The sequence below is a fragment of the Amborella trichopoda genome, chromosome 8 (genome assembly GCF_054954075.1).
Source record: "Amborella trichopoda isolate Santa Cruz 75 chromosome 8, AtrichopodaSantaCruz75HAP2 v2.0, whole genome shotgun sequence".
Lineage (NCBI taxonomy): Eukaryota > Viridiplantae > Streptophyta > Magnoliopsida > Amborellales > Amborellaceae > Amborella > Amborella trichopoda.
Genome location: NC_142343.1, coordinates 10,305,164 through 10,331,339, shown reverse-complemented (window position 1 = coordinate 10,331,339; position 26,176 = coordinate 10,305,164). Strand labels below are relative to the sequence as shown.

Genomic DNA, 26,176 nt, shown 5'->3' with positions numbered 1-26,176 from the left:
GTTCTCATGTTTGGATCATATAGTTGCATAGTCTTGACTTTGGTTTAGGTGTGCGCATGAAACTACACCTTTCTATGGACCATGATATCTCTCATTCTAGGAAAAGGGGCAGGGAGGGGGGCATGCTACAGACAAAGTGATTTTTTCTCCAAATTTTGGCAGCATAATAATGCTTTGAGCGGGTTAAGAAATGAGGGGGTGAGTTCCCCTATTTCATCATCATCATCATCATCAAAGCCTTTCCCAACTAATTGGGGTTCGCTACACGAATCGTGCTCTGCTATTCTGCTATATTAAAGGTCATACCTCAGTGAGGTCATAAATCCCCATATCTTTTCTCACTACTTCCAACCATGTCCTTTTGGGCTACCCTAGCCCTTTTTGAGCCTTCCACTTGAACTAACTCGCATCTCCTAACAGGTATTGTACTGGATGAGCACCCCAATTTATAGAATATACTAAGGTATAGTGAGATGTGTAGAATATTCTCTTTTAGGAGGTGCATTGTGAGCCCTTGATTTAGGAGATCCATTGGGTGAGAGAGGTTTCAATCCAAGCCATTCATCCTTAACTAAATATCGTAGAGTAAGGGATGAGATTCACCTTTATCCCCTAGCTAATCCAAATCTTTAATTTCTCTTCAATGTCGTCATCATCATCATTATAGCCTTTTTCCAATTAATTGGGGTTGGCTGCATGAATCTTGCCCTGCCATTCTGCTCTATTTAAGGCCATACCCTCAATAAGGTCATAAGTCCCCATAATTTCTCTTCGATGTATCTAGTCTTAATAATTTGTTGGTCAATTCAAATTAAATAAATGACCATCCATGTGATCTCTAGTTAGTTTAGGAGAGAGATAGATTCATGAAAAGGGGTAATGCCCTTTAGATCAATAATCTCTCTCACGTGTAAAGATTCATTCTGTCTCTTAAGATGATTGTCAAAGAATATATAAAGAAAAAATAGAAGAGAGAGAGAGAGAGAAAGATATGAGAGACATAAAAGGAAAGAGTGTCGTGAGGTCTAACACACACTCACACACCTTTTAGCCTTATATTTTATTAAAAAAATATGATATAGACAAAACTGCCATACAAATGGAATGCGGAGACTTAGGTCCAAAACTTAAATAACAAAAGGATTTAGCACTCCCCCTTAAGCTGGAGAATAAATTTTGCCCATGCCGAGCTTGGAACATTGTTTGGAACATATTACGACCAAGTCCTTTAGTGAAAATGTCTGTCAATTGATCCTTAGGTTTCACATATGGAGTAGACACCTGCTTATTAGCAACTTTCTCTCGGATAAAATGATAATCTACTTCAATATGCTTGTCCTTTCATGAAACACCGGATTACTGGCTATATAGTTGCAACTTTATTATCACAATACATCTTCATAGGTTTAACAATAGTAAGCCCATCTCCTGCAGTATTTCAGCTGCATCAATTCACATGTAGCATGTTCCATTGCTCTATATTCAACTTTTGCACTAGATCTAGCCACAACATTGCTTCTCCTTGTTATCAAGTTTCCATCAATAAATGTATAATAACATGTGGTAGGCCGCCTATCAGATGGTGAACCTACCCAATCAGCATTCCGGATATGGGTACGGTTAGGGGTACTCTAGACCCGTCAGGTCCGAGTCCAGGTACGGGTCTCTCTCGTGCTATTCAAATCCGGGTCCAGCAGGACCCAACCCATACCTGACCCGTTGTCACCCCTATGGGGGATGTGCACAGTCTCCCTTTTGTTATTACTAGAAGTAGAGCATATCAACAGAGAGGAATAAAGCGTTACAAACCACAAGAATCCAATAAGAATTACACTTAAATATCGTCTTGTGGATAATGTGGATCCAATCGAAGTAACATTTATCATCGATTGTAACAAAATCACATACTATCTTGCATGTAAATTTCCAAATATCTCTTTTAAAGCTTTTGATAAAACCAACAAGATTCAATGAATATGCAAATGTACATACATAGCCAACTCAAACTCCAGGTTATGAACAATTGGGATAACTAAATCCAATCATCACATCCAAATAACAACATTTATACTTAACATGCATTATTTGTTGGGGTTTGTGGCCTTTAAAGGCCGTGAGAGCACGCAAAGGACATTTATAGTGGATTATACACTTCAATGGGAATGTGTATTGTTTGATTGAACAAAGATTACGCGGTCTATGGCCCTGATCATTTCTAATAACCTTACCCCTGGGCATGTAGCACTACCGAAAGGGGTTTACAGAGGGTCATCTCTTATTGAGGTCGAAGAGATGGCCAGGGATAGTTTATAAGCTAGGAGAGCTATGTGTCTCTTTTGTCTGGATGTAGCCCTGTGAGAGCGAGGGCCAAACCCTCAACAAACTTCCGCACGGCATGTACATTGACAACCGTATTAACGGGAAGCAACCCTGAAGAGGAATACATGTATATGTGCATAGAGAGAGTCCCCCTTATATTATAGTAACATGTGCTTGACTTGCTGTTGACGTGCGTTTTAAATTTTTTTTATTGTTTTATTTTTAGATGTTAGGTTTAGGGTTATTTTTGTCTTTCTTCCTTGTAGAGATTTAAAGAGTAGAATAGGAAAATTTCTATGGGAGTTAGTTACAATATTTATTTTAGACTTCTATGCAAGATATAGTTTCGATTGTGTGCGCGTTGACGTTGTTATCTCTTAATGGGTATGGGTGGGGGCTTCCTAAATTTAAGGGTGTCAAGTGATGGGAAAAGAGAGAAAAATCATAACGTGGGAGTTAGGGAGAGAAAAATGTGGGAGAGAGAGCTTTGTAGGTTTTTATTTTTTATTTAGCATTCTTTTTAGTTTGTATTTAAAAGAAAGTTCCCTTTTTTGCAAAGATGGTGAATTGAGTAAAGAATTTGGGTCTTGTGAAAAGATCTCTAGGTGAACTCCCTTACAAACTTTGAGAGGGAGAATAATCTCTCATGCCACTTCTTTTTTTTTCTGTTTATTATTTTTCCTGCATCAGTTGGTATCAGAGCCTTGAGACCAGAGCTCCAAGGCTCTGCATCAGTTGGTATCAAGCGTTTGCATCAATTTCATCAAATATTTGAGCGATTGGATCAAATATTTGAGATTGGTATAAGGCGTCAACCTTATACTATTGCACTAAGGTGCACCTCAAAACTATGTTGAAAGTGCAGCTTTGGTGCCACAAAGCCATGCGATGATATGAAAATCTATTGCTGCCCCCAATTATGAAAGGCTACACTGGCGAACTCCCCTATTTATCCCACTCATCTTCACTTTTTCCTTCATCTTGGTGACTAGTAGACGTCACCAAATTGCCATCGGCAGGTTTGGTTTCTTCTTCTTTGATCGACAATTAGGAGCATAGTGACCTTTCCTGCCACAATTGTAGCATTCGATATCTTGGCGGAAATTCCTTTGTCGCTGATTTTCACTATTGCTGCTATGCGGAGCTCCCCCTGCCTGAGAGCTCTCCCCCCACTGACTAGATTCAGCGCTCTCTTTCTTCTTTTGTCTGTGCTTAATGTCAATTTTCCATATGCCAGCGTCGATAGCTAATAGATTGGATCAACTGATGAGGAACTTTCTGTGGTCTGGCCGAGCTGAAAAAATGAGACATCATCTAATTTCTTGGGATAGAGTCCGACTGCCCAAAGCCCAAGGTGGTTTAGGCATCAGGGATATAAGAAAACATAATTTGGCTTTGTTGGGGAAGTGGTGGCGGAGATTGGCCGCCCAACCAAACTCTTTATGGGCACAAGTTATTCGGAATAAATATAACATTCCGGATCACACTTGGGTACCTGAAAGGCCCTCACGAAGCAGGGCTTCAGGAGTTTGGAAATCTCCAGCCTTCTCTCCTGCTCAGTTCAAGAAAGCGCTTTGTTTTCATCCAAAACAAGGAAACAGAGTTCGCTTCTGGTCTAATCTGTGGATAGGACATGCTCCCTTAGGGATCTGTTTCCTAACCTGTTTCAACTTGCTTCCAATATAAAGTCTAGTATTGCAAATAAAATGGTCCTGGCAGGGGCGCGTAGAACTTGGAATCCTACTTTTCGAAGGAATCTATTTGAAGAGGAAACATTGGCTTTCACCACTCTATCGGCTGCTCTTCACCCGGTGTTCTAACCGTCATCAGGGAGTGATTCTTTGGTTTGGACACTTTCTCCATCTGATAAGTTTTCAGTAGCTTCTTTCTATAAGAAACTTATCCAGCCCCTACTTTTCCTTTAAATCCCATCTCTCCTCTCTCCAAAGTGTGGAACACAATAGCCCGTCCAAAAGTTCAGTCTTTCAATTGGATAGCCGGCTGTCATCGGGCCCTCACACTTGATCAGCTCCAAAAAAGAGGTCTGCCACTCCCCAACAGATGTATAATGTGCCTGAAAGAGGAGGAGTCCAACCCCCACCTCTTTCTACAATGCAGTGTGGCTTTTAAGCTTTGGACACTGATTCTAGACTTATTTAGTCTCAAATGGGTCCTTCCTCATTTGGTAAAAGAATTATTTCTCCATTTTTCAGGTGGTCCTTGGCCCAAAGCAGGTAGAACCTTGCGTAGGGCAGCAATCGCTGCTACTGTATGGGTTTTATGGCTAGAAAGAAATGAGAGGGTCTTTCAAGGACACAGAAATGAAGTCTCAGGGCTGTTTTAGAAGGTGTTTCATAAGGTTACATCACTCGTAATTTTTTGGGCTTCCACCCACAGTTTCTTTGGTGGGATTCCTATGAGCTCTTTCCTCAGACAATTGGACAATATTATCCAATTCCTGCCTTTCAAGCAACAACGACCTCACAACTGGTTACCTCCTCCAGAAAATGCCATAAAGCTTAACTTCGATGGCTGTTCCCTGGGAAACCTAGGCCCTCAGGAGTAGGGGGAGTCTTCCGCGACCACAATCGAAATGTTCTCTTGACATACTCAGAATATGTTGGACACGGAGATTCACAGTTTGCCGAAGCATTGGCTCTCCTAACGGGTCTTAAATGTTTTAATCCATCTTGGGGCCAATCCTTAGTGGTGGAAGGAGACGTAAAAAATATTATTTCATGGGCAGCAGGCACCACTACCCCTCCTTGGTATCTTCTAGAATTTTTTATGAAATTTACCACTTATGCAAGGATACCAACGTCTGTTGGAGGCATACATGGTGGACGTCGAACGAGTTCACCGACCTTCTAGCTAAAGATGGTGCGCGACGACGACCACACTTGAAAGATAACGAATGGTCCACCTCCTTTTTTGCACTGGACCATCGAGGTCTTCTAGGACACCAGGTTTTTGGGTTGTTGCTTTTTGTAACAAGGAGTGTTTATAAGCCCATTTTTTGTGACCTCAATCTTTTGGTTACAGCCACTTCAAAAGGATATAGATTGTATAGGGTTAATGGCTTAATTTTTTGACTGAGATACCTGTCTCGTGGGTATTCTCGGTCCTCTCTTCTCTCTATCTGCTGTATTCCTTCATCTTATGTAGTAATACAATGTTAACATTATTAAAAAAAAAAATATATATGAAATTTAAAGTTCCAGAAATGGTGATGATCAAGCACATCTATAAACATTTGAAAATCTTGAAAATGGACGGTCCATGTAATGTGTTAGAAGATGAACTATTTTTAGGACTAGAAATCCCCTTTATTTCATGTCTATGAATCTCAAGGTCGAGATGATCTATGTGAGGGTTTTCGAGCATAGGAATAACCTTCTCAAGTGGGTTTTTTATGTGCACCTTACTCGTACAGTATAAAGTTGACACCTTATATAAACTGTCTCCAAATTGAGAGACACATAGAAGACCTCGGCAGAGTTATACAACAATATTTATAAGATCGAATTAGTAGATTACGAGAAGAGGAACAAGAACATGAAGAGGTAAATATCAGTGCAAAAGATGTTGAAAATTCTGAAAACGAAGATATGTTAGTCGTATGTGAAATACAACCTCTTGAGCTTAAAGGAGAAATCAATATTAAGTCGGGTATTCCAGATGCCTATTATGAGCCGGATATCGAGTGTTTCATCAATTGTTTTATTGAAGAAGAAAAAGTACCAAGACTAATGGTTGGACTCTATTACCGACTTTTGAGAAGGCCTATAAACATATGAATTTGACAAGCTCGAGATCAAGCTTCTTCCAACCCTGGAGAATGATGAAGTGAGTTTCTTTAATTTTTTTTATTGTTTTAATTTTAAATGATAGATTTAGGGTTATTTTTGTCTTTTCTTCCTTGTAGTTTACAAGGCAAAATGGGAAATTTTCTATGGGAGTTAGTTAAGTTATTTGTTTAAGATTTTAATGCAGAATATAGTTTCCATTTTTGTGGGAGTTGAGATTGTCATCTCTTAATGGGTTGATAAGCATTAAGAAAGAAAAAATAAGAAGAGATTATGAAGTGCGTAGAGATGGGTAGGGGCTTCCTAAGTTTATGGGTTTCAAGTGATGAAATGAGAGAGAAAAATAATAACATGGGAGTTAGGGAGAGACAAATGTGGGAGGGATAGTTTTGTTGGGGTTTTATTTTTTATTCCTTTTAATGTGTACTTAAAGAGAAGGTCCCTTCTTTTTAAAGATCGTGGATTGAGTAAAGAATTTGGGCTTGTGAAAAGATCTCTAGGGTGGACTCCCTTGCAGACCCTGAGAGAGGGTATAATCTGTCAAGCCTTTTATTTTTATTTTTTTTATGTTTATCATTTTTTCCCTGCATCACTTGCGCTTAAAGGGGGGCACTATAATCCACATTATGGGATTGTGGTTCTATTGTTTATTGGCCAGTTTTGACAAGCCAAGCATGAGCCCCTACATGAGACTGTAGGTCATTGGTTTTGTTGGGTTGGTTTAAGAAGATTATTGTGAATCATGGTCGCTGGATCGGGTGGAGTGCTCTTATAATCACTTGGTTTTGACCCCTTGGCACCAACCCACTTCTAAATATTTTACTTCCAGTTACAAATATTTTTGTGAATTTTTTAACCTTTTCAGAATTTTCAAAATTATTTTTGCTATAATTTCCTTAAAAATGGTATTTTTGAAATTATATGAGTAAGGAAGGGCACATATGGGGCCCCTAGATCTAGCCCCACATGAATGCCACACCCCATAGGTGGCGTGTGGGCCCATAGGAGCCACATGTCACCCATAGAGGTGGCAAACCCCCCTTCTTTATTCTTCTTGTTCTTGTTTTAATTAAAATTTCGTTAAGTATGTTTGATTAGATAATCTTTTTAAAGAGAAATATTATGTGCGCCTATTTTTGTGTGCGTCAGTTCTGACCAACAAATATTATTTTGACTTCCTACAGTTATAGATAAATTAGGAAGTTCTAGAAGATTTATAAATTGGTCTATTCCTAAGCAAACTAGAAGTCGATATGGATCAAATATTAAGGGGATAAACTTCCTAATATGTTTTCCTAAATCACGATGGTTGATTTTTGGGATGGATGGCTCTGCTCTATCACCTCACAGATTTACTAATTTCCTATTGGTAAAGGTGAGTCACTAAATATGCATACCTAGGGGGGTCTTGAGGTCTATATAAGGAGGTGTACCCCCTTTCATTACACACACACACACAAAAAAAAAGAAAGAAAAAGGAGCCTCTCCTAATTTTGTCACTGGACGCTCGAATTCTCCTCTCTCTCATATGTATAGTGCCCATGCCCATCTCTCTCCTCTCTCTCACCATTAGTGGCATGCCAGCCATAGACAAATTAAAGAGGGTGGCACCCCTAACCCTAATCAAGGTTTTGTAGAGGTAGGACCAGTATCATCATCATCATCATCATCATCATCATCATCATCATTTTAGCCTTTTCCCAATTAATTGGAGTCCGCTACATAAATCTTGGTTCTCCATTATGCTCTATTAAAGGTCATATCCTCAGTGAGGCCATAAGTCCCATATCTAACCCAAGAAAAAGGGAGGTGCCTTTTTTAGGCATTCCTTAGTTGTGTTTCTATGCTCTCTAAAACCCTAATTTATGAGTTATTGCCTAAGGAAGCTTCCCGCCTCTGAAAAATCAGCAAGACCAATAGGATTGAAGTGCACCATTGGTCAGGAAATTAGTATGGGGTGTACTAAATCCTATGGGGGTAGTAAGCATAATCGAGTAAGTCGTTCCAGCTGTTTATTTTTGTTATTTAGTCATATATTTCCATATTTACTGTGATTTTTCAATAACAATATTTGCACTCAAATTGATAGTAGAAGCTTGATTTTTATTCCTGGATTGTATTTATTTATCTTGATATTAAAAAGAAAGGTCCTAAATTGTATATAGGGCTTTAATTTTCTTTTACAGCAGTGTTTGTGGCACTTGTAAGTGGAATTCAGATTCAATAGTAAAGATAAAGAAGAAAATTTTTTATTTCATAGCCTTGAATTCCACATTGCCACTTCTTTCATTATTGTTGTCCAATTCTGTTAATTGACAAAGATCATCTCAGATACAATTGAAACCTATATTTTATTTACATGCTATTCTTTTGAACAATACTTAGGACAAGAGTTCAGCTCCCATTGACTAATCAAACAAGGGATATGATTGGAAAACAAAAGATTTGGGGTGTACCTCAAATCTAGTTTTGTCCAAAATCTGGAGATCCATTGTAACTGCAATTCACAAAAAACAAATGATATTATCTTATTGTTTTTGAAGGTTCAAGAATCCATGCATTTTAAATGACCAAGTAGAGTCAAATATAGTTTATTGGAGTTCCCCAATGAAAGTTAATAATCATGAAGAATGAGGCATGTACACATAGGCTGCATGCCGCGAAGCTATTAACAGGTGGGTGTTTGACACCTTGAGAGTCCCGTACAATAATGAGAAACAATATGAGACTTTGGTCAGGAAAAATTTTGTATTAAGGATAAAAAATTAATACCACAACGATAAGAATCATAGAAAAATACAACTTTAACCTTGTCCTGTAAAAAAAGTATCGGCAGGTAACACAGTTTATGCAAACAAAAAATAAAAACTCAAAGCCTATTCATGCTTCAAATTTTCATTATGTAATAGCAAACTTGACACATTTCCAGCCTACCCTTGTTCAGTTAAATTCTTGGAAATACCTGAAAAGCAAAGGTTTCTGTATCATTGCCATGGATTTTTTCAAGCCATAACATTTGAGTTCAAATTGCATTCACTGGTGAGACTCTGAAGAGTACACGAATTTGTTTCCAAATTTACACAACTTTCTGCTTAACATGTGTTGGAGAGGCAGGAAGAGATTCAAAATTTCAAGAAAACCATAAATTGTTTAAAAATAAAGAAAGCCATACTACAAGAGGCGGAAAACGATTTCTTCAAATAGAATCTATAACAAGAAACCCACAATATTATAAACGAAGAGGAAACACTCAACCAGGTTAGGTTTGTGAAAATGGCAAATGTCTTTCCCTTAACTGTTAACTTCTTTTTTTTTTTGTTATCTAGTTGCACTGATATTCACATAGCTGCCATGAGTAGAACCAGCAGCCTCCAGCGCTCCCATCCTCTGAGATGGAACGACATTTATAACTTGTATCCCAAACCCATCCCCCACCCAGGCTCTTGCGCTCAGGGTATCCTCTCCCTCCACACTCTAAACCCTCCTTCTTCACTACCCTATAAGCCAAACGCCTCTGCCAAACCTCTTCCTCAACAAATTTCCTACGCACAGGTTGTTGCTTGCTCACAAAGAAGCCCCGTAAGTCAGGAGGTGCCTCTGGTTAATCTTTCCCTCTCATCCTCTCCCTCAACCCGCTCGCACTCTCCAAGGTTTTCCTCCCCTCCAACTTCTCCTTTCCTCCCTTTCGTTATCCCTTCCCTTACAGAGGAGGCTGCGGCTAACAGATCTAAACTTTTGGCGTTGTTAGTAGGGAGGTTCAAACCTGTTCGTGATGACCAAAGAGGAATAGAAAGCTGGGCAAAAAAAATATTAAAGGAGCCAAACCTAACTTGCAGATGTCTGTCAAGTGGCGATTTCCTCATCTCGTTTCCTTCTTTAGCAGAAGCCCACCATGCCTTACAGGAAGCAAAAAACTTATCATTTGAAGGGGCCTCGTGCATCCTTCGGCCTTGGTCGCCAAAAGAAGGCTCTTACAGGAAACAAAGAGTTTGGCTAACCCTAAAACACATCCCCCTTCACGCATGGTCTCCTGAGACCTTTCGGAGAGTGGCAGCAGCCTGTGGCACTTTGTTCTCCATTCATTGGATATTCCTAGAAACTTTACCGCTGGGCTCAATTCGACTTCTCCTGGAGGTCTTAGACACAAGTCGGATTCCAAAAACCATTTGGTTAGAGGTGGAAGACCTCAACTACCCAATTTGTGTATCGTGGGAGCAGGCCTCTCCCCCCTCTGCTCATTTTCTCCCAATTGTAGTCCCTGCGCATTGACCGAAAAATCTTTCAGAGCCCTAGACTGAGGTGATCAAGAAAAAATGGTACCGCAAAAGGCGTCGCTGGCATCCGCCCGACCCGGCCTAGGATAAGGTGAGACTCCTGGAACAACATGCACGGACGAAGCTTTGCTGGCGTCCACGTGTCCAGCATCCCAACCTACCCAAGTCCAAGACCCCGCAGAGACTCAATGACCCAAACCTCATCGTTAACGACATGACCGAGTCTTCTCCAGCTGTCCTTTCTTCCCCCTGAAAACGACCAGGTAAATAGGTATGGGTCTATGCTACTCCTTCTCCTCCCCCTTCGGCCCTATGGATAGACCTGACCCGTCTTCCTTGACATCCCCTCTTCTCTCTCCCACCGCCTCAAGTTTTCAACTCTCCTCATTATTGCCTCCCTATACCTCCTCCGCTTCTCCTCCACGTGTCCCCTCGAGCCTGGCAACTCTCCTCTCGAGCAGACCGCGCTGTCTTCACCTTCTCAACATGTGGCATTATCATTTCCCCCCTCTTTCATGCCCCCACATGCCCGCCAACTCTTCTCTCGGGCAGCCTTCACCGCCTTCACCCTCCCTCCACTTGTCCCTGTCCTCCTCCCTTTCTGCCTCTTCCATGACTGCTGCCAACCCGCCACCTTTGACGTCCCTACCCCATCCTCGTTCATCTTCTCTCCCCTCCCTGTCGGAGCCTGACAAAGAGGACTTCTTGCTGTCCACTCCCCTTGACAGAAAGGACACCCTGCCGCCCACTCCCCCTGACGGAAAGGATACCCGGCCGCCCACTCCCCCAGACAAAAAGGACACCCCACCACCTTTCCCTCCTTCTCTCCCGCCTTTTTCTGTCTTTCTCTCACCTTCCTTTTCTCCTACCTCATCCCACGTGTCAAATCTTGGAGACCCCCCTACCCTCCCCTCTCCTGATGAGGGAGACACTTTGACTTCCCCTCCGGCCATACTCCCAGAACCTCAGCCTATCCTGAATCACTGCCCCGCCTTTCCCCCCTTCGTCTCTTCCCCTTGCCTTTTCCTCTACAACCCTCCCTCGCTCAACCCACCTCTCTTTGCCAGTGGCCCTAAAACCTTCATCTCCCCTTTCCCCGCAGCCGGTCCCTTGTCCCTCTTCTACTCATTTCTCCCTGCATTTCTTCCCTCTTAACCTAGAAGCAGTCCTCAAACCACCCCCGGGAATTTTTTTTCCTATTAGCCTTGCCCTCAACCGGTCAACAGACAGTGACCCTATTCCTCTGGGCTTAGTTACTGTCCATACCATGGACCTACCCCCTCCACACCCTACTTCCATTGCCAACTTGTTGGTCCCTCACCTTTCATTCACCCCTCACCTGGTTCAAGTCCACAATGTGCATACCCTTCATGTGGCCTGGCCCCCTCCACTCCTATGACGTTCTCCTCTTTTTCCTCCATTCAAACGTTTCATTACATCACCTACCTTCCCTCCCATCACGGTAAACCCCCCCCCCCCCCCCCCCCCCTTCCCCCTTTTCTCTTGATACCCCAGTACCAGTTGCATCTCCCCCACAACCTCTTGCCACCCCTACCAGCAACCCTAACCTGGCTCAACTTTCACAATCTCTCAATCCCCTCCCCTTACTTCCTCATGACCTGTACCCCACAAACTCTCCCCTGGCGGATCCAGAAACAGAGCCCCCCTGAGACACCTTCGGCTCTCATCTCTCCCCCTCTCGCGTGCGAAGCTATAGAGGAGGTCGAAGGGGCTGGGACTAACAAGGACGAGCAAAGGATGAACGAGATGTATAGATTAATGGGGTTCGAATATGAAGGACCCGAAGGACCAGCTCACAGATTCTTAACAGCAGATGCTCAGAGCAAGATGCAGGTGAGATTTAGAGGTCTGAGAGAGCTTTGCAACCTATTTTCCTCAATTCCCTTTGAGGGACAGCCAGCAGACAGCCTCCTCACTATCTTCAACTCAACTTCTCTGAGGTGGTCCCCCAAATTGGACTCCACCTCTTTGCGCAGCCTTCAAAAATGAAGTTGCTTGTTTGGAATGTTAGAGGGCTGGGACAACCTTCCAAGAAGGAGGTGGTCAAGGACCTAACATCTAAACTTTCTCCTGCAGTTCTGGCACTCATCGAAACCAAACAACTTGAGCCTGATCTCCAACTCATTCGCCAGGTTTGGGGTAAAAGACCTTGCCAATGGGTCTCCCTACCAGCGAATGGGGCCTCAGGAGGCATTTGGATTGTTTGGAACTCCTCTGATCACATTTTGAACTCCTCCCATATAGGGGACTTCTCTGTCACTGTTCTCCTAACTAGCATCCCAAATGGGATCCCATGGAAATTCACGGCTGTCTATGGTCCAAACTCACCAATTCTAAGAAATAGGCTTTGGTCAGAGTTGGATCTGGTAGCGTCCCTTCCTCACCCCATTTGGTGTTAGGGAGGAGACTTTAATGTTATCCGTTGGTCCTATGAGAGAAACTCCTCTACATCCATCTCCCAAGGAATGAAGGACTTCTCTGATTTCATTAGCCGGAATGAACTTTTGGACATTCCAATTCAAAGTAGTCGGTTTACATGGTCCAACCACGCTGCCAACCCCACCCTCTCTAAACTAGATAGGTTCCTCCTCTCTCTGAATTGGGAAGAACACTTTCCGAGACTTTGGCTATAGCTCTACCCAAACCCATTTCCAAGACCCTTCATAGTTAAACGCCTCTAGCTACAAGAGGAGTCCTTACACTCCCTCATCCAAAATTGGTGGAATCCGTATTCTTCCCTCGTCTCAGGTAGCGTTGGTTACATTCTTCAGACCAAAATCCAACTCCTCAAAGCCTCCCTCAAGTCTTGGAGTAGGTCTATCCCTAACAACTTCTCCCAACAAAAATCCTCGTTGCTGAATACCATTAAAAAACTTGATCGTCTCGAGAAGTCTAGACCTCTGAACGCCTCTAAGCTCGATCTCAGAACCAAGACAAAACTGGAATACCTTTCCACTCTCAAAAAAGAAGCGATATATTGGTTCCAGAGATCAAGAGTTAAGTAATTAAAAGCGGGAGATCTAAACACCGCATTTTTTCATCGGATAGCCAATTGTCGAAGGAGAGACAATTCTATCTCGATGATCAAAAACAACAATTGCTACTTAACTCAACTAGAAGAAATCGAACAAGCCATGGTAGAGTTATACAAATCCCTATACACAACCCCATCTGGTCCCAGACCCAAAATGCCATCCCTCGACTTCTTGACCCTCACTAAAGATAGACCTGTCTGGCTACAACGTCCATTCTCAGAAGTAGAGATCAAAAGATAAAGCCCCTGGTCTCGATGGCTTCCCGATTGCACCTTTTAAGGCCTTCTGGGAACGTCCTGATTTCATAAATTTCTTTGAGGAATTCTTTATTCGGGGAAAACTCCATAGAGCAATAAAAGCCACATTTTTAGCCTTAGTTCCCAAAGTGGAAGGGGCTGAGGAGATCAAGGACTTCTGTCCAATCAGCCCTCTAAACTCAACCTTCAAAATTCTTGCCAAAGTCCTAGCATCAAGGCTTCAACAAGTCCTCCCCTCCATCATTTCTTCATCCCAAACTGCCTTCATCAAAGACAGACAGATCCTTGACAGAGCTTTAATGGCTCACGAGTGCATCCACACAAGATACCTGGATAACAAGCCCGGTCTCATATTCAAAATAGATTGGGAAGAAGCCTATGACCACGTCGACTGGTCAATCCTAGAGGAGTCCATGGCCAGAATGGGCTTCCGAAATCGTTAGAGGATGTGGATGAGAGGGTGCTACTCCCACCCTCACTTCTCTATCCTAATCAACGGTACCCCAAAAGGTTTCTTTCCATCCTCAAGAGGTCTTCGTCAGGGAGACCCCCTCTCCCCCTTCCTGTTTGCCATCGCTGCAGAAGTTTTCAGTCGCTCTATTTCACGGGTGTTCCAGGCAGGACTACTCTCTAGCTTCAAGAGCAGTAGACACGGCCCAACCGTGTCCCATCTGCAATATGCAGACGAAACTTTGGTGTTCCTTGACGCTTCTCCAAGTGAAGTGGACACTCTAAACCTCTTCCTAAAATGCTTCCAAACAGCAACAAGATTCAAAGTCAACATGGAAAAATAAAAAATGATGGGAGCAGCTATATCAAATGCAGCGATAAGAGCACTTATTCCAAACTGAGAATGTGAAGTGGAGGATCTCCCTACCACCTATCTAGGACTTCCTCTTGGACTGGGTAAACCCAAGAAAAGACAATGGTCTCAAGTCCTAGATAAGGTTGATAGACGCTCGGCACGAGGAAAGAGCAGATTCCTCTCAATGGCAGGGAGAACAACCTTGATAAAAGCCACCCTATCAAACACCCCAGTACATCTCATGTCCCTCTTCCATATGCTAGCTCAAGTGACAAATCGCTTGGACCAACTCATGCGAAATTTCCTATGGTCGGGGCAGGCTGAGAAGACAAAATTCCATCTCATAGCATGGGATAACATTTGTCTTCCAAAAAACCAGGGAGGCCTAGGAATCAAGGTACTCAGAAAACATAACCTCGCTCTTTTAGGAAAGTGGTGATCGCATCTGGCAACCCAGCCTGACTCCCTTTGGGCTCAAGTCCTAAGGAACAAGTACAGGGTACCTTAAGGAGTTTGGGTGCCAGAGAAGACCCAAAGGCATAACGCCTCAAGAGCTTGGAAATCCTTTTCCTCGGCCCTGCCCTACTTCAAAAACATGCATTAGATTCCACTCTAGAGATGGATCTAGTGTGAAATTCTGGTCAGACTTATGGATAGGAACATCACCCCTACGGGAAGTGTTCCCTGCACTCTACTCGCTGCCCATAAACAAAGAATCATCAATAGCTGAGGAAATGGTTTTATCAGGGGAACAAAGAGTCTGGAATCCATCTTTTCGAAGGAACCTAACAGAAGAGGAGATCAACCAATTTCAATTGCTCATGACAGGCCTTCACTCTCTCTTCATTCCTAACCGAGGGAGAGATGCTATAGTCTGGACACCTACTCCTTCTGGTAAGTTCTCCGTTGCCTCCTTTTATAAAATTCTAACGCAGCCTCCCACCTTTCCGGGGAATCCCACTTTGGTAGTATCGAAAGTTTGGTCAACCATCGCCCCACCTAAGGTCCAAACCTTCAACTGGCTAGCCTGCTCCCATGGAGCCCTCACTACAGACCACCTCCAAAAGAGAGGGATTCCTATCCCCAATAGATGTGCGTTATGCCAAAAAGAGGAGTCAAATCCCCACTTATTCATACACTCTGACTTCTCGTTTGAACTTTGGGGCAAAATATTGCAACTCTTTGGCATCGAATGGGTCACCCCTCCTTCTGTCAAAGCGCTCATCGCTTATGATCTACATTCTCAATGGCCGAAGGCTGGAAGAGTCTTGTGGAAGGCAACCTTAGCGGCAACTATATAGACCATTTGGGTGGAAAGAAACAAAAGAATCTTCCAAGGTTCAAAACTACAAGTCTCAACACTCCTACACAAGGTAACTTCCATGGTCACATTCTGGGGCCTCGAACCACAAGTTCTACTTGGGCATACCAAGGAGTTTGTTCTTCCCCCAATGGAAAAATATCCTCTACCACCAACGGCGACAGCCACAAAGAACCAACAATTGGCAACTACCACCAGAAGGAACCATCAAGCTAAATTTCGATGGTTGCTCCATCGGGAATCCGGGCCCGACAGGGGCTGGGGGGGTCTTTAGAGACTATCAATGCAATGTACTCACATTCTCAGAGCATCTTGGCATCAAGGATGCGCATAAATGGAAAAATACCCTCTACCACCAACCACGACAGCCACAAAGAACCAACAATTGGCAACCACCACCAGAAGGAACCATCAAGCTAAATTTCGATGGTTGCTCCCTCGGGAATCCTGGCCCGGCAGGGGCTGGGGGGGTCTTTAGAGACCATCAATGCAATGTACTCCTTACATTCTCAGACCATCTTGGCATCAAGGATGCACATAACGCAAAAGCCTTGGCCCTCCTACAAGGCCTGAAAAGGTTCAACCGTTCTTGGGGCTTACACCTCATCATAAAAGGAGATTCAAAAAACATTCTCTCCTGGGCAAATAAGACTACCTCTCCGCCAAGGTACCTAACCACTATCTTTGATGAAATTGACCATACTTGCAGGGATATGGACGTCTCTTGGACGCATATATGGAGGATGTCCAATGACTACACAGATCTCTTGGCGAAAGAGGGAGCTCGTATGTGAGTAGAAGATCAAGCCGGGGTCGACACCTTTTTTGCACAAGACCTTTGGTACAGCTCATCAACATAGAGTATAAGCTGGCAATGTTAGGCGTTCTGTAATTTTTGCAATTTTTGAAAGTTTCATGTAAATCCTTGAATTCAAGTGGAATCTATAAGCCCTTTTTGTATATGATAAGCTGACGGTTTTTTACCGAGCCACCCCTAGCGGGTGAACTAACTCGAACTTACCAATACTTGTACTCATCGCTTTCAGTAATACAAATGTTAACTCTCTCCAAAAAAAAACCTTTTTATTTTTTTTTGTACTATGTCATAGGGCATGAAAAGCAACGGGGCATGTCTCCGCTGTTGTACAAAGAAGGCATTGTTGATCAGGAGTCATGTGCGAGCCAACTTATCTAACTTCTTAAGTTAGTGACATAGTCAGGGCTTTTATCTTTTTCTTTTTTTATATATTATTTGTTTAAGAGACTGAAATTGGTATTATTTGGTTGTTTATTTTAAAAAAGTATTTTTGTCTTTTTGGGTGTAGATATTTGTGCAGTGGAGTTGGAAATTTAATTTGGAGAAGATGAAGGGTTACTATTTACTATTAATTAGGGTTTTTTGTGGAGATTTTAAGATGTTTGTTATAAATATTAAGTGTTCGACCAGGAGAGAGAAGAATTGATTTTCCGTCTTGTTGTTGGGGTAGACTCCCTTACAAACCTAAAGAAAGTGCCAAATCTTTAACTTTAGGGTGGATTCCCTTGCAGGCTCTTAGAGAGAGCACAAGCTCTACCCTTTTTATTTTTCTAGTTTGTTTTATTTTCTTTTTCCCTCTTTCTTGCATCAGTTAGGGGGTGTTTTAGAAATTAAATCAGACCTGTTAGGTTTGGGATTTCTACATAGGGCTCATCATCTCCTTAACATGACCATTCCATATTGTTCCTACATCAATCAAATTTGGTATCTTTACCAAAACCTAAAAGGACTTTGTGAGTACCATCAGCAAGAACAAGTAACCTGAGTCAAGGGTCTAGGAGCCTACAAAGGGCGGAGCTTCTTCAAGATGAGGATCAGGAGATGAAAATTGCACTTGGGAATAAGCCTTAAAGGATGTGGTAATGGTCAGAAGAATTCAGTTAAGGGTTCTCAAGGTTTCAGACTTCTTCATTTCTTGCTTGGCACCAACTTTGCATGTTATAATCCATGAACTTTATTAGCTTTCATGAAGTTTTGTTTCACTTATCATGAAAAAGAAAACAATAACCAGAGACTACTAGTTTTTTCTTAGAAAGCAATAACTTTCATGGCCTAAGAACCATACTGAAGAAAGTCCTATTGTAAAGGCATATATAGATGTATCAAGAAAGAATAACCTTACGTTGAACTGAACACCATATGTATAATGCCTCAGCAACAATAAATCCAAGTAAAAGAACCATAAATAGATGATGATTTTTTTCACCTGCACAAAGTAAATGAACATAGACGCATATTAAAACCTTGAGAAGTATAAGTAACATCATAAGAGGCATTAACTGGTTCAGAACACGGCTCACAAATTGGCAATAAGAAGCTTTCTCAGTAACTACTGATTAAAACACCCTGATTCCTAAAACCAAAAAATATGGCAGATGCACATTATGACTCTTTCTAAACTTAGTTTTGCCATTTTTATGGAGAAACAAACATTTTTAGAAGTTCATGAAGCAACTCCAGGCAAATTGTTGAAGGAAATTTTTGACAGGTTTGCTGAGAATTGTTAAAAGAAATGTTTTAACAGGTTTAACAAAGGATACTAGTTTTCTAGTGATATGATGCCTCAGAAAGCATGGCCAACAAATTACACGCATCATTGCCAATTTATCGCGAAATCATTTCCAAGGAGCTTTGAGCTACAGATCTAAAAAAGCAGATACTGAAATGGATTTGAAAACTTTCAAAAATGCAGGCTGTAATATGAAATCATATATCGATGTAGGAGCAAATAAGTAACACAAAGCATTGTAGATTGTTGAGCCTCGCTCTTTTGAGAATGAATAGTGTTAAGTAGTTTGTGTTTTGATAATTGTTTCTGAGGCATTTTAACAAGAAGAACCAAGTGATATTGGAAAATGAATATCGTTAGATTGTGTTTCGACTTTTGTTTCTAAGGCATCTTAGCAACAAGAACCAAGTGATAAAGGCCACAACGGTTGATCCCAGGTATCGATACCATCGATACTTAATATTCTTATGGGAAGTTGCATTAATTTTACATAGCCCCAACTGAAATACATATAAATAGCTCTTTCAAATGAATGCAGGGGCTTTTAATTGCTTCACCTCTTTCTCTATAAGCAAAACATGGCAAAAACTTGCACCCGAGATGTAAGTGTACCTATACAATTTCCAAAAGCAGGGCAGTGGTGGTCAAGGCCCCAGATATGTGCCTCACACCTCTTACAGTATCTTACACGCAAGGAACAATGGGTGCCCTGTAAATGAGACACAACACATTAGGATCAGAACAGTGAGCAATTAATTACTTAAACAATTATTTTCTGAATAAGTTTGAAAAAACCACACAGATTTCGACTGCGACATTTAATATTTGCGGAAATAAATTAAATTTATTTAAATACAAATACTTAAAGGGGGTTGGTCTTCTCACCCAATTTTTCGATATGGCTACTCAAAGCATGTGGAATTGTTTTAGTAGTGCCACTAATGTTTTGGCTGGGAATAGTAAAACGTGAGAGAGACGAGCAACCCCTTAACGAAAATAAATATTAACTACAAGAAAAATCACTTAAACATACTTCTCAGTCTACAATAGTAACAAAAAACACCTTCTCAAACTCTAAATAGTCATTCACACATCAAATAAAGTTGATGCATTGGTAGAACATATGGATTACTTATACAATTTAGACATCAAAGTAAAAGACAAAAACATAAACATAATAGAAAAATTATCCTAATAATTAGAAAACCCATACAAATAAGTGGCACTCTGTTGGACAACAAACAAAGTTCAAACTACAGCAGATTAACAAGCAATCCAGTTGAACAAAAAATAAAAGAACCCTCACAAAGAAACAAATTGCAGAGGACTAATCCGCAGCTCCTAAATTCAATCAAATGAACTGCAACTCCATGGCATGGTTAGTGTACAAATTCATCTCAGTATATTCTCTCCCCAAGATACAATAAATCATTCAAGTTTAATTTTATCAAAAAATCTTACCAAAAGTTTCGGTTGGAGACTTTGGAAACCTGCAACACATTTGTTTTTTCATAATATCAGAACCCAATAATGACTCTGCCAGAAACTAAGGGAAATGAATCCCAATCATCCATCCCATGCCAGACCATGCTGTCTAAAACGGATTATGATGGTAATAAATATTGAGCCCTTGCATTGGCTACTATTGCAAAACAAATACCTGGGATACTAAGTGTGCCAATTCATCTGTTCTGTTCGTCATTGCACTTGGAATAGCTTTAAACATCCACTGGATCCTTATTGGTCACAGAGCTCTGATCTCTCTCAGTAGTCTTCCCCAAAAATTCCCCCTTTATTGTTCCTATTTCTTGGTGACATGGTCATCATGACATCCATCATTTCTTTTTCAAATATCCTCCTAGTCTTTTCAACCAATGGAATTCCCCTTTTATCTTATGCAACAAATTCTCCTCCAAGAACCCTATTACTGAAACTAAAAGTTTAAGTCCTTTGTAAGGTGTGAGATTGTCAGATATTGGCCAACTCTTGCCTGATAAAAGCCCAAGCCTTGGTAGAAGTGAGAAATTCACTTAAGATGCTTCTCCAAGTTAAGCCTTATTGAGGGTGACTCACTGCATGTAATATGATGACGTAAGGTCAATAAATAAACCCATGGAGAATCTCTAGGATCTCAACAGAAACATCCAAGTTCTTTTCTTTGTCCTTACCAATAGATTTTACATATCCGGAGATAAATGAGGAAGTAGACTATGAAATGTTGCTAAATTAGGTTAGTGTTAGGGTCATAGGGTTTTAACTAAGGTTCCTTCTAAGCTTGAATGTTCTAGGTTCCAAACCTACAGAATACTACAATCTTTGGATAGTAAATTAGAATCTAGTACATGAATCCATCTGTCCTAAGATTCCAAAGTTGGATCTTGAGCATTAGGATATTCCTCATAAATTGAAGTTGTTAACTGTAAATGTAAAGAATATTAACATCATGAACAGAGAAATTATCCTTGGTCTCTCAAAGCCCAACAAGCGGTAGGCGTTTTACCAAAACATTGGAAAAGTATACCCAAATATTTAAAGATGAAATAAAATAAATAAAACCCAAGAATTCAATAATTAATTTGAACAAAAAAACTCTAAAACACTGACCATTACATGTCTTAATCCAAAAGGATAGATTACTATCACAATCCTCCATAGATTTGGGAGGAGTCGAGAGATGGCACACATTGAAAAAGAGAGAGAGGGAGGCTATTGCTCAAGTAAAGAGGAGAGCAGGAAGAGACAGAAAGAATAATAAATTTAGAAATGGCACCTAGGTTTGAAGAAGCAGATTTTGTTTTTCATCTATTTCCATAAATGCCTTCTTTTTTTCTGCATTCCGAACAAAGAACAAGTAATTTCAAAAGAAGAAAGATACACTATAGGTTTGGAACACAGAATGAGGGTTTTACTTGGCCTAGGGTGACGTAATCATGCAAAGAGACGATTTGGTACCCATAACAACCAACTTCAATAGAAAATAAATAAATCTGGGTTTGGAACGGATAGCAAGGGAGGATAGTTGAATCCTTTGGCTCAAGCAACATTAAGGCAAGCCAACGACAATTATGGCCCCCTTGTTCCGGGTTCCAGACCCATAACAAGCAATTTCAATTTGAAAAAAAGATATGCTCTTGATCTGGAACTCAGATCATGGTTTGTCTAACGAAAAATAAGTCAAGCCAAATGACGGTTATACCCCTGCTTGTTTGGGCTTCCAAACCCAAGACAAGCAATTTCAATAGAAAAGAGATGTTTTGGATTTAGAAAACTTAGCAAGCAATGTTGAAAAAGCCGACTGTCTAGGCGGCGTGGCCGACAATCCGCCTAGGAAGGGGGGTTAGGGCGGGCATGCCCCAGGCAGCCGCCTAGGCGCCTAGGCGGGTTTCGGTGCCAGCCTTGAGCAAACCTCATCAAGTTTTTATTTAAAAAAATTTATGGAAGTCACCTTAGAAACACAAAAAAAGTGTCAATCATTTAAGGCCCTTCTCTTTCCCCCCTCTCACATTATGGGTCCATGTGCTCTCTCTACATATAAGAAGAAAAAGAAGACGGCCTCCATGTGTTTGATCGGAGACCTTTTTATCTCACACACACAAAGGTGCACGGATATGCTCTATCCTTGCATGTAAGAAGAAGAAAAATAAGAAGATGACCTCCAACGGCTTGATGCGAGGTCCCTCCCTCTCTCTCTCTCGAACTTGACATATTAGAAGAAGAAAAAGAATGTCCTCACAGTGTTCAAGACCTCTCTCTCACAAACACAGATCCATATGCTCTGTCTTATTCTACATATAAGATAAGAAAAAAAAAAGATGATCTTCAAGTATTTTATGCGAAGCCTTACACACGTGCACACATAGACATGCACACCCACACATGATCTTTAAGCATTTCATGCAAGCCCTTACACATGCGGCACACACAAACATACACACACAAACACATACGAACAACACACATGTCCCCCCCACTCTAACACCACAGGGCCGCCCAAGTGTATGGGCGCCCGCCTCCACCTTTTTTAACATTGTTAGCAAGGGAGGGTAGTTACACCATGTAGCTCGGACGACTTAAGTCAAGCCAAATGATGGCTATACTCATGCTTTCAATATCAATAGAAGAAAGGATGTTTCTGGGTTGCAAACCCAAACTAGGGAGACAAGTTCTGGCAATTGGGTTGAGTGACTTATGTCGAGCAAAATGACGGTCATAACCCAACTTATGCTCGGTTCAAACTACATAATAGAGGCAATTTGAGCATTTAAAAAGGAACAGTAGTGGAGGAGGTGCCTAGGTGAAAATTTTACAAAGGAAACAATTCATAGGTAAATTGGCTGATTTAACTGGCCATTTTGTTTGACCTTTTTGCTATTAGTTTCCAGAAAAGTATTCATTATCAATAATAACCTCTTCTTCTTCTTCTTTTTTTTAATGTGCAGTTAACTCCTTAAAAGCATAAGATATGGAATCTCCACATGAGAATTCCCTACATTCCTTACTATGGATATTTTACAAGCTACCTTTCTCCTTGGGTCAAATGTATTACACGACATTCTACTTTAAAACTCAAAGGAATAAGATCATCTCCCGAAACAAGCTTATACAAGTTCCATAACATGCTTTACTTCAGAATACCATTTCTCAAGATAAAATCCTCATACAATAATCTTGAAATTATAGAAATCAAGAACATTAGAAGACAAGCATAATCAGCACTCATAGTCTATGCATCAAATATTGCCCCAATATGTTATTATCCATCAACAAAATTTATAGACATGTTTGGGAGAACAAAGACAACTGCAGTAGAAAGGAGAAGTAAAAAACTTGTAGTATACATAAACATGTAGACTGTGCAAATGTCTATCTTGCAATGTAATTAATAATTGAATTCAACAAACATGTTATGTGAGGTAAGTAACGCATGCATATTATAATTGTTAACATCAAATGTGGATTATGTTCAGAAACTACATTTTGATCCAGTCGATCCAAATAAGTTCCATTGCATTTGATAAATCCTGGATCACCAGAAAGCATCCTACAAAGGCGCATAGATCTATTATAAGTTTATAATATAACGACCACACAGTTCAACAGAAGTATCATAAACAGAACTCTTAAGTCACAAAGTAAATAGCATCAAGAAACTAAGGCTATTATCAGTAGAGCATGCAAAGGGCCTCCATGACTTAAATGACATATTACATATGACATCCATGTGGATCCGTTAGACAAAACCGCCATTGACTCATAACAAGATGCTATTATCGATAGCGGAATATGTGAATAAAATTATTTCCCTCATACACAGAAATAAAACTGAAATGATCATAGCCAAGAATCTGGACACAAATAACATATTTGGAAAGAACTTTGCCATGTGAATGGGCCAGGTAAGTCCAAATGACAACATACGCTAATATTTGTATGTCTTTTTTCTCATAATAACATGTAGGAATATGTCATAACGGGGGAGAAATAGGAGATCATGAAGTATATCACTAAAAAAGGGAAAAGTATTTGATGCAAGCAGTGAAAGTTATGTAGGACACTTCAAATCACCGTTGCAGTCAGACGAAAACAATGGATGGTAGGGTGTGTGTAATTCCTCAGCTCAAAGTCCAAAAGCCACAGAAATCCTGCTGTCATCTAATGGAAAAACTTACAATAAAAATTAAGAAAAAAAAATCTAACAGCTGGGGTGATGACAAGTTTCCGACAAAGTCCTTGTTAAGGAACACCTTGGCTGATATGTTCAACATTCAAGTACCATAACTTTCCCCTTCTATATTTCTAATAGGCTGATCCGGCTGAATAAATAAAACATACTAACCTCCAAGAAGTACCATGGGCTAACTTGAAACTCTTCTACATAAAATTCTACTTGAGATGTTCCCAAATTTACCCCTTCAATATTTCTCAACAACCTCATGGCTACTTCATTTTTTTCACAACCATGCAAATTGCTCATGTCCCATCCCCATGTGTTGTTGACTAACAGACATGAGTAATTAGACTTGACATCAGAAAAACACACGACCAGACAATTTTAACTAAACATACCCACCCATAAACTGTGGTGGTGGCATGAATAAGGACAATATGTTTTGATTTTAATATGACTCTCAATCACAATCATCTAATCAAGCTTCACTTCTTGAATGTCTTCTTAATGATTGAGACGACAAGCTACATACATGAACCACCAAAGAATAAAAAAATATTATCCACTCAGATACAATGGAGAAATGTATCCCCAACCATTTTAGATAATATTAGTCAACAGATGACAAAATCATGTGTTTATCATCTATTTCTCATGTACGAACTGACTGAAATATTTACAAGAGGACTTGGATGGAGGGAGTTAGAGGAACCAAGTAGCAAGTTAGTCTACATGATAGTAGAGATATGTATTTGTTTTCTATTAAAATATGTACTTCTCATGAATTACTTACTGGGAAAACCTCACTTATTCCCCCAAAGTTTCTATAAACCTCAAAGTCCAGTTTAATTTTTTTGTTTTGTGTTACACCAAAGTTTTTCCTTTATTTCACAAATGCTAATTGTGCAAAATTTTTGTCATCATTCAAGAATGCTCCATCTTTTCTCCATCCAACCCCCCTCTCCCCGCACCCTCCCTCTCTCTCTCTCTCTCTCTCTCTCTCTCTCTCTCTCTCTCTCTCTCTCTCTCTCTCTCTCTCTCTCTAAAGCCAATCCAAAGCCAAAGGCTTTCTCTCGCTCTCTACCAAACCTGTGCATAGGGTTTTTCAGGTTTGGGCACAGAGAGAGAGAGAGAGAGAGCTTTGGGTTTTTTCAGGTAGAGAAAGAGTTTTGAGTTTTTGGTATGGATTTGGGTAACTAAAGGAAGATAAATGTGTATTATGATATTTGTAGAGAGAAATAGAGGGCTTGGTTGGGCTTGTGTTTAAGTGAGGTAGAGAGAGAAAGAGCCTAGTGTTTTGGGGTTGGGAATAGAGAAGAACCTTGGATTTTTAGTTGGGTTTGGGTAGAACATGTGTCCTTGGACATTGGGAAGAGAAGAAAGAGGGGAGGGGGAAGAGAGAGAGAGAGAGAGAGATGTTTAAGATAGAGGGAGAGAGTCTTGGTTAGGTTTGGGAAGAGCGAGTGAGCTTTGGTTTTGGGATACTGTAGAGAGAGAAAATGGGTTTGGTAAGAGGGAAAGGCATTCATGGACTGGCTTTCGAAGAGGCATGGGTAAATGAAGGGAAAAGTTAAAAAGGGGCTACAATGGAAGAAAATGAAAACTCAGGCAGCAATATTAAGACACCTAAAATATGGGTAGCATTTTTAGAATTATAGAAACTTGGGTGACAAAGGTGAGGATTTCCCTTGTTTATCACTCAACATACTGCGAACAACCAACTTTCACATCCATATTGTGAAACATCAAGGGACTTTCTTGTAAAACATAATACATATAACACAATAAATTGCACATGGAACCCATTAGGATCCCATTCTCTTAAAATTGTGCAAGCTTCATCCTCCTCCGCATTTGTACTCAGGAAACCTTAGGACTTCAACCTAGATTCCCCATAGTTCCCACACAGGTTTCCTATGGCATGCGCTTTGCTTCCATCAATTGAATTATCACCAAAAATTGATTTGGAAAATGGACAAAGGAGATCTGACAATACATCTAGATCCAAAAAGTTTTAGGAAATATTTACTCTGATAAATTACTTTCTACTTAGATGTAACACTTGCTTAGAAGACGGCATTAGCATCATTGCCATCGCACCTTATGTGACTCCACCACGAGATC

The 26,176-nt window shown here is 40.7% G+C and overlaps 1 protein-coding gene across 15 annotated transcripts in view; it reads right to left on the bottom strand.

Moving 5' to 3' along the window:
- LOC18436053 (palmitoyltransferase AKR1) overlaps window positions 1-26,176 on the bottom strand; it is a 45,947-nt gene that overhangs the window by 15,251 nt on the left and 4,520 nt on the right. For 8 of the 15 annotated variants that reach the window (XR_016061090.1, XM_020668291.2, XM_088874242.1 and 5 more), the window contains 4 exons: window positions 23,359-23,425; window positions 18,997-19,093; window positions 17,998-18,081; window positions 8,582-8,622 (listed from right to left, as the gene is read on the bottom strand). Coding sequence is in view for 8 of the 15 variants with exons in the window: in XM_020668291.2 (XP_020523950.1) it covers window positions 8,582-8,622; window positions 17,998-18,081; window positions 18,997-19,093; window positions 23,359-23,425 (289 nt within the window). In the remaining 7 variants the exon portion in view is untranslated. Of the gene's footprint in view, window positions 1-8,581; window positions 8,623-17,997; window positions 18,082-18,994; window positions 19,094-19,269; window positions 19,335-23,358; window positions 23,426-26,176 lie in introns of those variants that run through there. The other 7 variants (XR_016061093.1, XR_016061092.1, XR_016061095.1 and 4 more) reach the window with 4 other exon arrangements.